Consider the following 13778-nt stretch of genomic DNA (forward strand, 5'->3'; position numbering starts at 1 on the left):
CGATTTCCTCCAGTAGATCCAGACTGTACACTGGCGAGTACAATCATGATCTTCATCAGTGCTCCAGATTAGATTCATGTCATGTGCAAAGTATGATCACTGAGGAGCAGGAAAAGCGCGCGATTGCGCGCGAGAACGACATTCGGCGCGCAGGCAGCGAACCTATCAACGCCACCTTTGTCCGCCGCGCCTCAACGCTGGTGATCACCAAATTGTGCGGTAGCAAGCTACTGCTAAAGCTGTCGACTCGCTGGCGAAAGCAAGGGGTGCTGTTTCTACCTGGCGGTATTTGCATCAAGCATGGTGTAGCGGAAGCAAACACGATCCAATTTATTGCCAAGAACACAACGATCCCTGTGCCCAAGATTTATGCGGCGTTTCGTCGGAAACATCTCATTTACTCAGTCATGGAAAGAATTGATGGCGAGATGTTACACAAATGCTGGCCAAAACTGTCCGAGGAATCGAAAGCCAAAATCTTCCATCAGCTGAAGCTCATGATTCGGAATCTGCATAGCCTAAAGCCAGTGGAAGGTGTAGGATGTGAGAATGTGAATGGTGGACCTATCTATGATGGGCGCATGCCTTTTTGCCCGACAATTTACTTTGGTCCCTTCAAGAGCGGGGTCAGCGAATTTCACAGGTGGCTCAGATCTGGGCTTGACACATGTGGAATCCCCGATGTGCAGCGATTCATCGATTGGCACAGGTCAACAGATTGGCCCTTACAATTTACGCATGGCGATCTGAGCACCTTGAACATCATGGTCAAAGGCGATAAAGTTGTAGGCATCGTGGATTGGGAGACCGCCGGGTGGTATCCCGCCTACTGGGAGTACACCTCTGCTCGGTATGCAAACCCGAGAAACTTCTGGTGGAGTGATTACATTGACAACTTCCTCGAGCCGCTATCTGAGGCTCGGGAAATGGACCTGATTCGGCTTGAGTACTGGGGCCCCATATAAAGAAAAAGAACATTCACGGTCGCCGCTATTGCGACCCTTGGCCTGATCTGATCCCAAGGCACCCGACGATAGCTATTCACGAGATTGTCTCTTTTTCCTCCAACAAATCGAAGGCAGGAACCTTGTCCGGATTATACGTGTTCGAGCCCGCCTGTCACCGATTCTGACCTTTCTTCTTCCGAACGTACTCCAAGGCAGCCTCCCTCACAACATCCCAATCCAACTTTGAATTACCCAGCGCCTTCGCATCTCCCTGCAATGCTTTCAAGGCCAACATGACCCACACTCGACAGTTGAAATTGGCATCATTCTGCACAATGGGCACCTCATTTAATATTCGAAGCACACGCTTCTTGTCCTCAATCTTCCTTACCACGACACGCACAAGGAGCATTTAAGTAGGAAGTAGAGTGATGTCAACCTACTCGAATTCCCACACCGCATTGCCTTCTGGGCCGAGTCGGTTCTTGGCATGTAAGCGCATGCCGAGGGCATCCTTCGTTTCGACCTTGGGGCCTATGATCATGGCCCAGTGGTAGCTGCGGCTTACTCAATACTAGCCACAGGTGGAAAGAATTGGACAACATACGTGTCTTAATTGCCATGCCCACCACGTGCGTAGAGCGCAATGTACAAGCGATCTTTGGCTGAAGGCATCTCTGAGCTCACGACTCCAACTTTGGTTGTCAGATGAGAGCGCTCTTCGAAGCTTGACAAGCCCCCACTATCTGAGTTTATTGGTCTTCTAGGCAGCCGCCACTCTTGGCACTCTCAACTATTGTAAGCTAGTACGGTCCAACCTTATACATTGGACTCTTGACCAGCGCTAAGATAGACTAAAGCCCAGAAAGATTTGGCTCGGATTGACTAGTTTGGCCGTGCTAAGGTATCAGACCGATCGGGAAAGACTAGCTTGATCTTGGCATCCGAGCTTGGAAGCGGGAGACTTCAGCATTTACATCATTTATAAGGCACCAATAAAGGATTATGGACTCTTTCTGAATAATCTTGAGAGTCGTGCCGAACAGTGATCTTCGGACTATGGTCAGGGGACTACTTGTTCCTACCAAGCGATCGGGCACAACATTGAAGTTTCCGGAATTAAGCAATACTTCCACCAGTTTGACAACGTGCATGCGTTTGAGAACACAGCACAAGCAAAGGAGTACAGATTCCGATACGGTTCATTGGTAACACATCTGCCAGTCTATGCATAGCATCCTCAAAAGCAGGTGGAAGAGGTGACAGTCTTAGGTGCGCCAGGGACTTGTTTTGCATGGCTTTCCTTATGCCATCAACTTCGATGTTATACGCACTGTCGACTCTTCATTTATACGGTCAATCCTCAGCAACATACCTCGAGATGCACTCATGGCAAGCAGCTCGCCAAATTACAAACCTACATTGAGAATGGCAAATGACGGAGCAGAGATGGTGCCAGCCCTTCATTGCCATCATGTGTAAGATACGTTTAGAGTATCGGTGCTCATAAGCTCGAATTGTCGCACAAACATATTGATATGGTCACACCATCCGTCTTTTCCGGAAAAGATTCCAGCCAACCTGGAGGCCACCCAACGACACAATACTCTTAGATTGGGCAGAATAGTTGCACATGCAAGCTGCACTGGCGTTCATTACTCGTGAAGCCATTTCACCCAACGCTCGTCAAAGCGCTAATCCAGACCGCTCATGTAATTTGGCTCATCCGTAGACAGCCGTTCTAGAAGAAGGATTCGATAATCCCGCGGCATGCTGTAGCGTTTCATCAGATGTAGAGTCACTCGAGTTGCAATGGCAGTCCCCAGGCGAAAGCATACATGTGCCCAATTCCCCATCGAAACACACATCACATCGTCATGCTCACGTACTGCCCAATCCGGCACCTGGTGAGATAAAGCCCGGTTGCGGTTTTCGGACGTAGTAGTGTAGTGCCTAGGTCACGACGTAATCAGAAGGTATGCACGATCTGTAGCGCAGCATCTCGAGCTTGATGGATCTGAGAGAGCGCGGGAGGGACTTGTGCCCCCTGAGAATAGTATCACGTCTGAGATGAACAAACGGGCTCTGTCTAGCCAGTCAATTTTAAAAAAAAGTCCGTCATCGATTCTTGAGATGACGAGGGATCAGCATATCCAGACATCTTCCTCGTCGCTATTACCTCCGAGACCCATCGCTTCACCTCGCATAAGTCCATGGATATATGCGTCTCCCACCAACTCCACGGGTCTTCCAGTGTGACCTTCAATAGTCAGCGATCTCTCCGAGTCTCTTGTAATAAATGGCACGGATACGCCGTGGAATAGGTTGACTTGATCTCCGAGCTTGGTGCATCTGGGAACTAGTCCGATGAGACCGCGCTGGGTCACCGCAACCTTACGGCCCGAGCATGCCTCGAGCATTCGACGCAGAAGGGTGTCCCGTTCATTCTTTGGTTCTAGATAACTGAGGCTGATCTTACTGTTATCTCGGGCAATTCCTTGGAGAGCGCTCATGGCGAAGCTGTATGTGGTCTTGAGATTTCGGATCTCGGTCATCTGTGGACTTTCATCGACAGAATCCATGAGCAAGGTGCAGATGAATGATTCGAGAATATCGGTGTATATCTGTCTGGGAGAAGACTTATCATAATGGAGGAACGTCTGCCGTTCAGCAGTTTGATGCCAGTGGAGGAAGATCATGGCCTCTAGATCGTTAGGCGTCTTCAGTCGATTGTCCAGGCACAAGGTTTCGCTTACAAAAGCAAGTCGGTCTACAATTTTCCTCTTCATGACGAGGATGTTAGACCGGAACTTCGGTGAGGATGAGGCTATTTTCAACCTAGCATGGAGTTTTGTCCCTGGTGTAGCAGTGTACGCCGTTGGTCGAAGGTCTGCTACTGGTGGAGAACAATGAACATTGGACTGGGAAGACCAATCCGGCACCCATGAAGGAATCTCTCTAAGCTGTGAACTTCTATGCTGTAGGCCCGCAAAAGGTAGCATCTGGTCTGCGCAATTTGTCCTAACGAAGTATATTCCGCATCTCAGATACAAGGCTTCGGTCGACATGCTATAGTCAGCCGTAAAATGCGGCCCATTCAATTGATCGTTCACTCCAGCAAGGCCCAACAAGGCGTGTATTTTGTCCTTTGGATCCGAAACAGAGAAATCAGTGGTCAGCTGCAAAAGTGAGAGGAGATTCATGCCGCTTGAATCGTGCTTTGGCACGTCGATCAATCTTTCCAGGATCTTTAAGTGTTCAAACCCGCGCACGACCTCCTTGCTTTTCACATCAAATTCGAGGTGCTCCAACATCTTAAAAGATTGAGAAAGTAAGGACCATGAGAACGTGAAGTCCCCAAAGCGGACCATGGCGTTTTTCGCTAAGACGACATCTTGCACCGTCCATGTTCTCTGAAACCAGGGCATTGCGAAAATGTCAAGGTAAGTAACCCAGGCAGGATGTGTAGGATAAATTCCAAATCTGCTATACAGATCCTCTGATTCACGCCTTGAAGTTGGTACGATATCTTTGGCGGCTGAAGCCAGCCTCTTGAGAAGATCGTAACCCTGAAACCATTCTGATCTGTTTGAACGACTTAGGTCCGTATGACCCAGGTCTACGTGAACCACTGTCGCTTGACTATAGATTCGGCGCATGAGTCTTACTTGGCTGTCGCGCTCTACTTCATCATTCTGATTGATGCACAAAGCATCCACCCAGATGAGGTGTTCATTTGCGCCAAAGTTGTCGACGAACATCGTGAAATAATTGGAGTAGAAATCATTACGAACCCTCTTGAGTGCTGCATTTAATGTCGCAGTGATCGCCATCAATTTTCCGTTACAAATCATCTGGCAATTGAAAACACGTGGACCCCAATAGTAAGAGAGAGCTGCAAAGCCAGGATTTGTGTTCAGATCGACATTTTTCATATCACACTCAATAATGTCTTTTGGAAAATAAGCATGCTTGATACGCACAAGTCGTATGACAGCATCCCCAGATCCAAGCGCACTATATTCGAAGGGAGTACGGTTTTGTTGCTCAAGCCATGTTCCATCCTGACAAACTCTTCCAGTTGGTACAATCCTTGGCTGGGTTTTTCGCGACATGGTACCTCCCGGTTCACCTGAAAGTGACAGCTTGTTCAGAATTTGCTGGCCGGTGCAGCTTCCATCGCAATATTCGTGCTCTGGATAAGTCTTCAACTGCTGCTCCACGGCACTAATTATCGAACCGATGTCTAATTTCTCACGTATTTGCTTGTCACTAGTCCGATCTGACTGAGGCATACTTATTATTTCTTGAATCTGAGATGCCCGGCAAGAATGATCGACTGGCTAAATGAGAAGCGTCATCGAGTTTGGCAATAGGAAACAAATGATTCCAGTCTCTCAGCTCAGCGCATCTCTTTCCCTGAGCTTAATCCGATCTGGCCAAATGGTCTACGGGCTCCAACACGTCGATAGTTGAAACGCGATCGCTAAAACCCTTTGCAGCTCGTATCTCGTCTGTGCAAGGCAATGAATGAAGCAGTTTGTCGCCAGAGCTTGAGGTATGTTCTCTTATATTTACAAATCACATAGATCGCGTACAAATCCAAGGGGTAATTTCAAGCTAAATTTAATAGCAGGACTTGTGGGATGACTTGTTATCAAGGAAAGTCGAATCTCAAACAAGGCGGTGCGAAGAGTCAAGAGCTGTGACGGCGCTATGCATCTGCCTAGAATATGCCTTACAGAGTGAGACAATCCAGGCTCACGGGTTGTCGCTTTGCCCGGATATGATTACTCAGATTTTGTACCCAATGAATCACGGTAGCCGCCATAAACTCCATGGTTCTCAGACGCACTACTAAATAGCGTTGGATTCGCTCTCAGGTGTTTGTCCTTCGGGAGAGCCATGACGCGCGCCTTCCTGATATGCAACAGACCTTTATGCATGGCCTTCGCGACTCGGAATGGACTCTTCGCGACTGGTCGTTTGCTGGCCTGGTAGAGACATATCTGTGTTGAAACCTGTTTTGTAGTAGGTGCCATTTCTGCCGGGTGCCAAGAATCGTTGCTGCCTAAAGCCCGCCCAAAACCAAAAGACTCGGATTTGCATACCAAGCAGAAAAACCTTCCGAAGAGTATAAGAGGGGTAGTAGAAGTGAGGATAACGACGGTACAAGCGCATGAGCCTTTTGAGACTGAGAAGGGATGAGAGCAAGTAGGTTGTAGGGGCAGCGGAAGGAGTCTCTTATGATCTAAATCTTCGACCACTACCTCCCGAACCAGTCCCCGCGCTGCCAGTCACCCTAACAGCAGTACTACTCACACTGCGCGACGTACTTTGCACCGCCACCACCGACGAAGCACCCGCCGCCGCAACACAAGCGGGATCTTTCGCCAGATCCTGACCCACGACCCCATTCGGCACCCAGATCCCAGTCTTATGATCACAGCACGTACCAGCAGGCCCCAGAATCGTAACATTCGCCTTCTGAAACCGATCCTCGTACACCGGATTGGCAAAACAACAGCCATGGCTAGCATACGTGCAATTACACGCGCACGTCAAAGGCGAGCTACTGTACGCATCCGGCAGCGGTGGGAGCGTGCCACTAGCATTCGCCACAGCCACCGAGCCATTAGCTTCGAGGAGACAGCGGCCAGATGAGCACGCTGTGCCGAGTTTCGCATACGATGATGCGCCCACCGCGGCGTATGTTAGAGCTTGGCACGCGAAGGTGCCCCAGGTGGCGGAAAAGGGTATGTCGCTCGCTACGTGGCGTTGATTGAAAATGTCGAGGTCGGCGTAGGCGCACTGGCAGCCTTCTCCGCAAGCTCCGGCGCATGTGCCGCTGCATTGGCTTGCTATTGGTTTGGCGACTGCATTTGGGTCAGGGATTGCGGGCGGCGTGCTTGGGTTAACGTTCTCCTTGTCGTTGGATTCATATTGGCATTCGGTGACGCCGGCGTAGTTGATGCCGCATGTTTGGTCGATGTTGAGACGCTCGGCCATGGTTGATCTGGGGCCAAAGAGGTATATGGCGATGGCTTGTTTTGTCGTGCCTGCGATGTTAGCTCAATTGACCGATGGTCAGGGATGGAGTGGGTTCAGAGAAGCTTTACCTGCCCTCGCCCAGCCTCCGGTGCCTCCACCTGAGACACACTTCTTATTGATGGCATTCGCTCGAGCTTCGATGTAATCAAAGTTCTCCGAGTCGCTGACGGATCGAAAAGGGATCATTCGAATCGCGAAGACGCAAGTACCTAACTTCTTCAATCGAGTTCTGAAGCTGTTCGACAAAGCTAAAGTCCTTACCAACAGTCTTACTCCACGGTAGTTTTATGACCGGCGCTTCAAGAGAACTGACGAATTGTTCCGCAAATTGCTGGTTGCGATACCAACGCGGCTCTAGCAAGCCATGTGGTAAAGCTGCATCCAGTGATTCTATGGCTGCTCGACAGTCATCTGCAGAAGGATTCCCGAAGAGATCTACGGAGCAGATGACCCCTTCATCCCAAGTCGGATCAGCATACAGGGCGTCTTGTGTGGGGTTCATAATCGCCGAAGCAAAACCATCGGACTCCGTATCGATGGTAGTAGCAATGCTGCCAAAGTCATCTTGGTCATCATCTAGATGGCTAGGAATACTTGAAAGGCTTAAATACGATGGGTTGCCACGAGGTTCTCCAAAACCTTCCGAAAGCCAGCTGGGCTGCGAGTTAGTCAAATCAGAGGCTCCACCAACCTCGCCCAGATCGTCTTGAATGCTCCCTTCCCACGCCGTGTCATCATCAGTTGAGGCGTGACCTCCATCGTTTCCTCCAGCTGCGTTGTTGACCGAGCTTTGCCCCGGGTCACCATCGATGTCCAGAAGATAGAAGCCGTTGGCATTCTGAACATAGAAGCCGGGACCGACTGGTGCTATCACCACTCCGGACGACCGAACGACATCGTCTTCCCTCCGACGACGGGTACACCAGCAGTTAGTGGCACATGATTTCCTGAGATATGAATGCTGTGCAGTATCGAAAAGTGCTGGTAGGGGTGTGAACACCGCTAATGGTCCCTCGTCTGTATAGCAGAATATGCCCAAACCGTTGCTAAAATCCCCGCAGAGCTGAACTAGTGAGTTGATTGCAGTGGGAATGCTTAGGTCTCGATACCCTGCGCCTGGCACGTTCGGTATCACCGCCCTCGAGCTGCATTGCATAAACTACTCTTTTCTGAGCGAGAGATGATGGGGATAGAGCACAGAAGTACTGACATCATCTGCGAAGCAGCATCTCAAGAACAGCAATATCGTGTGCAGGAATGACGACGGAGAGCGATTCATTTCTGTCGTATGTATGGCTGGCGTATTTGCTTAAGCTGTTCCTGTTCACGGTCGGGACCATGATGTTTGATATATGTGAGATATTTGAACAGTGGGCTGAAACTGCCTGCTGCGTCCAAAAGCCTCATATACCGGGCTGTTGACGCAATGTTGAAGAGACTTTGTTGGTATTCGCCAGGGATGGCATTTCATGCAGGCGTGGCTGTAATTATGAAAGGCTATTTTGAGACTCATAAGTCTATCTGCACAGCATTAAACTTTTGAGATGATTTATGCCATGATGTTGTACGATGCATCAGAAGTCCGGTGACATGCGCGTAAACTGAAACATCATTCCGCTGTTGGTGCAGCTACCCATAGGCAGCGATATTCCACGCAGTGCAAAATGTGTCTCGGAATCAGGCGACACCTAGATGATCTACCGCACTTCAAATCTCTGGGTCCCTCGATCTACGGGACTGGGAGCATGCTGATGCTGAGTCCTGGCTGGCGGAATGGAAAGGACAAAACCTGTTGGCGTTGCAGAATGTGAGCACCCTCATTTACTTTCAACAGAACCTTAGCAGCTCCAGACAAGTAGGGTCGAACGGTCTGCTGATTGGAGACTATCCTCGCGGGATCATATTGCCTCTCAGAGATCCCGCGTCAGCGCCTCGCTGGCTTTGTAGGGTGCGTCCTTGTTGCTCGGTAAAGTCGTTCCCCACCATTGGATGAGCATAGATATTTCGAAACAACAAAATTTACCTTAGAGGTTATAGTTCATTGTGTATGTCAGAAATTGAGAGAAGGAACGCGACCGGAAGATATGCATGAGCTCCGATTGCTTCTTATGGATGGATTGAATTAGTTGAAGGCACTCTTTCCTTGATCAATGTGGTCGAGTCTTACGTTAATGCATCGTTTGTCGTCGAGATGAGTCCATGGAGCTGGCAGATGTAATCTCGTATAAGGCGCCCAGTCTTGCATGATGAAAATGCCCTCGGTCAACAGTGCCAAGACTCGGCGAGCCAAGCCAATCCTTAGTCAGCGTGGAGTGACGTCATGTAATGTACTAGTCCAGATACGCTAGTCGTACTATACACTAGCTGTATCTTAAATCTCAATCGGGCAGCCGCTTTGTTTGCCACATATCTACAGCTGTCCGCTCTCCTCAACATGTGTTGTCTCATCCATCATACTACTCGATTCTTGCTTTGGAAATTACTTCCACTTCGATTTGATACTCTACCTCCTAGAAGGTCAACCCTAACTTGCCACAAGCCAGCCTCGCTGCCCCGAGACGTTGTCATTCAATCCAGAGTGTCAATGAGCTAGTATGCCAGCTTCCGTACTCCACTATCCCTGCATAACTCCACATCTACAGCCATGCGGGGAATAGGCAACCACGTTCTTTCACGTTGGCACCGCATGCTCAGTCTCTCACACCAATCACCGCCGTCGTGGTACCGTGACCGCCTGCGCGAGGAGCTGCTGGAACACCGCAACGCGCCAAATGCGTTAAAGAGGCTAAGTGAAACTTCGGACGTATTGTTTGCTACTATCAGAGCACAGTATGATGGATTCCCAGTTCGGAAGTTGCCAACTTCTGATCTTGGACGGCATGGTTTGCCCATTGCATATATGTTGGTAAAGTATACGATGCGTTGGGGGTTCTATCGGGTGGCTGCTTTGATGTGCAGGAGCCCGTATTGGAGGGGCGTGTGTGAGGTCATCAATCCCTGGAAGGACCACAAACTTGGAGAGGTGGCGTTGCGTCATGGCCTTGATCCGGTGAAGTTTGGAAAGGTTGGTCGGAGGTTACGAAGGGTGTGGCCTTTGCTTCCCTGATCGAGGGATAGTTTGGTCCATTCTTCTGGACGGCATCTATCCAGTCCAATTCTCGCGATCTCCAACTACCGACAAGTAAAACTGGCTCTACTTCTGCCAGATTTCATGGTCAAAAACTACATGAGCAGACTGGAATTTGCTTGGCTCGAAGAAGGTGGGACTTTCCGACCGCTCATTCGGGCCCATGCAGATCGCACTTACTTCACCCCTGCTGCTGCCGATGCCACTGACGCAAGATGTCTCTGTGACCCAATAAAAAGCATAACCTTGAGAAGAACATTCACTCGATCACTTTATTCACTCGAACACTTGATTTACTTGACCACTTCATTCACTCGATCACCTCACATTTTTAATTTCTTGGAAGCTTTCGAAAGCATTTGACAACATCAAGCCTAGCCGAAGCTTTCAGTTCAACCCCAATAGCTCTTCATTAATAGCACTGAGTGATCTCTCTGACAATCAAAACACCAACGAGATGGCAGGATCATGTTTGGAGCCTCCTACCACAGGCCTTTCAGAGAAAGACCATGCAAAGGCCAAACTTGCTGGTGACCAACGGCCCTTTATCGGTCTCTACGGCGTCTCGGGTTGTGGGAAGACGACGTTGTTGTACCAGTTGAAAGAGAATCTGGGGGAGCATGCATTCGCCTTTCACGATGGGTCAAAGGCCATCAAAGACGTTTTTAGTGACAACTTTGAGACTTTCGATGCCCAGACTGAGAAAAACAAAGTCTTCTTCCGTGAGAAAGCCATCGGTAAAGTGGAAGGGAAGTGCACACCCACAAATCAAATTGCCGTTGTTGCTGGGCACTACGCCCTTTGGTCTAAGAAAGAAGAGGCCCCAGTTCCAATTTACACCAACAAAGACCTCGCTACATACACGCATATCCTCTACCTCGATGTTCCTGCAAATGAAGTTGCGGAGCGTCGCCGAAAGGATAGTAAGAAAACCCGTGAGAACTTGACAGAGAAGCAACTCGAAGACTGGCAAGAGTTTGAGAAGAAAGCCATGCGTCATCTTTGCCGCAATCATGGTATCTTATTCACAACCATCCCTTCGGCTCCCGAACCAATTTTGAACATCAAAAAATTGCTCATCCACTTCCGCGACCAAGACAAAACGCGGAATGAATTGAATGTTCAAAAGGCGGTCGACGGCACATGTTTTCAGAAGGATCCTCACCCAAAGATCATGCTCGTTATGGATGCCGACAAGACTATGACTGCCCAAGACACGGGGAAAATGTTCTGGAAAGCGGTCTCAGAATCCTCGAACTTGGTCGGCGAGAGCAACGCTTTGACTACGCTCTTCAGCAGTCTATTGGAGTACTCATATATAGCCTTTTGCCAAGCATTGTTGCTCTACGAAGAGACAGCGAATGACGAGGAATACGAAAATATCTGTGAAGAGGTCGCCAAGAAGGTGACCATGTACCCAGACTTTGTCAAGCTATTGAAATCCGTGGAGGACAATCCCGCCGTTGGCGCAATGATCGTCACCAGTGGTCTCCTTCGTGTTTGGCAATTGGTCCTCAAAGCCCACGGCGTTCATGACGGAGTCAAAGTCATCGGTGGAGGTCGACTTGCTGATACATTGATCATCACCCCTAAGATCAAGGGTAAACTAACCACATATCTTCGAGAGCATCATTCGATCTGTGTCTGGGCTTTTGGGGACAGTCCAGTAGACATCAAAATGCTAAAGAAAGCACACCAGGCTGTCATAGTTGTTGGTGACAAGCATTCTAGGAGCGCAAGTATGGACGGAAAGCTCTCTGAGGCCTACGACCTTGGTCTTCGCGCATGGCAGGTCTTGCTGCCGAAAGATGCTCCTCCACGACTGGATACGAACAAGCTTCCTCTTATCAATCTTATTGGCACAGACTCCGTCGCGTCTATCATGGAAGCTCAGAAAACAGAGACTGGAAGATTTCTAAAAATCATTCTTGCCGACAAAGAAAAGTTGGGTGCCTCACAATTGCTAGCATCAGCTATGCGTGACTCAACAATCGCTGGCAACAATCTTAGGGAAGCGCATCGTCGCGCTGGATTCTACTTAGCGGTTGAACATCTCACCACTGAAATTGGCATGGAGGAGCGTACGATCAAGCACGTTCAGGGCAACGAAGTCAAAGGCTGTCAATTGCTTCACGAGGAACGCACAACAATCGTAGCCATGATGAGGGGAGGTGAACCCATGGCTTTTGGTGTCAGTGATGCTTTCCCTCTCGCCATGTTCGTCCACGCCAAAGCCCCCGACGATCTGAAGCTCCATCACTTGAGGGGCCAATCCACAGTCATCCTCGTAGACTCTGTTGTCCACTCCGGCAGGTCAGTCAAAGAGTTTGTCGAACATGTCCGCACGCTTCACGCTACCATCCGTGTCTTCATCGTGGCTGGTACTGTCCAAGCCAAATGCATCAAGGACGGCACACTTAATAAAGACATTGGAAAGTATGCAGATGTCAACTTGGTTGCACTACGGACCTCTGATACCAGCTTTGTCGGTACCCGCACTATTGACACTGGGAATCGCCTTTTCAACACGACGCGCTTGCCCTAGAAGTAAGACTGGAGCTCCTTACTGGGTTCAAGTGCTACCATTTCCCCCGGTAACGTGGAAGAGAAGCCGTCAATAGCAACATCTGGAGAGGCAAAAAACGATACGATTGAGTAGCTAGTGACAAACATCTACACTTTACTGCTTTTCGGAGCCTGCAAATGCTCAGCACTAACCCAGCTATTGCCACTCTCGACAAGTGCCCCTCCAAAACGAAGGCGTTTGTCTTTCTGGCACTTTCGAGTTCCGCGTAATCCAACCCACCTTCTCAGACTTTGTTTCATTTGCCAATAAGTCTGCAATCCATGAACTCTAATCTCCAAGTGCCATTTCCACTAATTTCGTCCTTTTCCCCGCCTTCTCATGTTCTCTTGCGCAGTCCAACATGTTATTCTCATCGCCTCTTTAACTGTTGGGAAAATCTGTACATTAAAAATTTATTTCTTAATTGTCTTCTGCCATAGGAATAAATTTTATTTTCTAGTTTCTCCTTTCAATCTCCCTGACCTGAGCTATCTTCTCTCTCGCTATCCAATATCTCTCTTAGTCCTTTAATCAACAAAGGCATACTCGGGATGTCTTCCCAGGGAGTATCTAATGCAACAAGCGTTACCTCTATCACCCTGCGCGACTAAATCTTTTTTCTCCTCCCCACATCTTTTGCCAACTCAACCATCCCCTTCGCATCCTCAATCCAAGTCAGCCGCTGAACATTAAATAACACCCTCTTCCCCACCTTCTCGGACAAATTCCACGACTCTGCATACCTTGTTCAAAGGAAGCCCCACCGCGCAAGCGACGCAGACATCCAAGCGACAATGAAACCCCCCGAAGCAAACACAGCACAGACATAAGTCGGGACTCCACTATCTCCACAATCTGATTCTCGACGCGAAATGCGCATCTCCACTGATTGCACAGCCCATATACCCCACCGCGCAATACTCCACCACGCCCTCTCCCCCTCCCCTCTACACCACGAATCTACACCCACTTCCTCCCTCCCTCGTCTCTCCCGGGCCGCTCACCACAACCTCCCCCTTCCCCCTTGAAATGCGCCCTCTCCAACTAATCCCACACCTCCTCCTCCTACTTCTCCTCCTCCTCCTCC

General features: G+C 49.4%; 4 protein-coding genes across 4 annotated transcripts; 2 read left to right on the forward strand and 2 right to left on the reverse strand.

Moving 5' to 3' along the window:
- Positions 1-92: 92 nt before the first annotated feature.
- On the forward strand, positions 93-965 carry KY384_000103 (uncharacterized protein; the record flags this gene model as incomplete). Its single annotated transcript, XM_044808640.1, has 1 exon — positions 93-965. The coding sequence occupies one exon, from the start codon at positions 93-95 to the stop codon at positions 963-965; it is 873 nt and encodes a 290-aa protein (XP_044665393.1).
- A 2126-nt stretch (positions 966-3091) lies between these two features.
- On the reverse strand, positions 3092-5242 carry KY384_000104 (uncharacterized protein; the record flags this gene model as incomplete). Its single annotated transcript, XM_044808641.1, has 1 exon — positions 3092-5242. The coding sequence occupies one exon, from the start codon at positions 5240-5242 to the stop codon at positions 3092-3094; it is 2151 nt and encodes a 716-aa protein (XP_044665394.1).
- A 495-nt stretch (positions 5243-5737) lies between these two features.
- KY384_000105 (uncharacterized protein) lies at positions 5738-8154 on the reverse strand (the record flags this gene model as incomplete). Its single annotated transcript, XM_044808642.1, has 4 exons — positions 5738-5991; positions 6227-7006; positions 7067-7161; positions 7208-8154. 4 exons carry the CDS (start codon positions 8152-8154, stop codon positions 5738-5740), a joined length of 2076 nt encoding a protein of 691 aa, XP_044665395.1.
- Positions 8155-10582: 2428 nt separating this feature from the next.
- KY384_000106 (uncharacterized protein) lies at positions 10583-12670 on the forward strand (the record flags this gene model as incomplete). Its single annotated transcript, XM_044808643.1, has 1 exon — positions 10583-12670. One exon carries the CDS (start codon positions 10583-10585, stop codon positions 12668-12670), a length of 2088 nt encoding a protein of 695 aa, XP_044665396.1.
- Positions 12671-13778: the final 1108 nt, after the last annotated feature.

Source organism: Bacidia gigantensis (genome assembly GCF_019456465.1).
Source record: "Bacidia gigantensis strain McMullin 20006 chromosome Unknown contig_49, whole genome shotgun sequence".
NCBI classification, from domain to species: domain Eukaryota; kingdom Fungi; phylum Ascomycota; class Lecanoromycetes; order Lecanorales; family Ramalinaceae; genus Bacidia; species Bacidia gigantensis.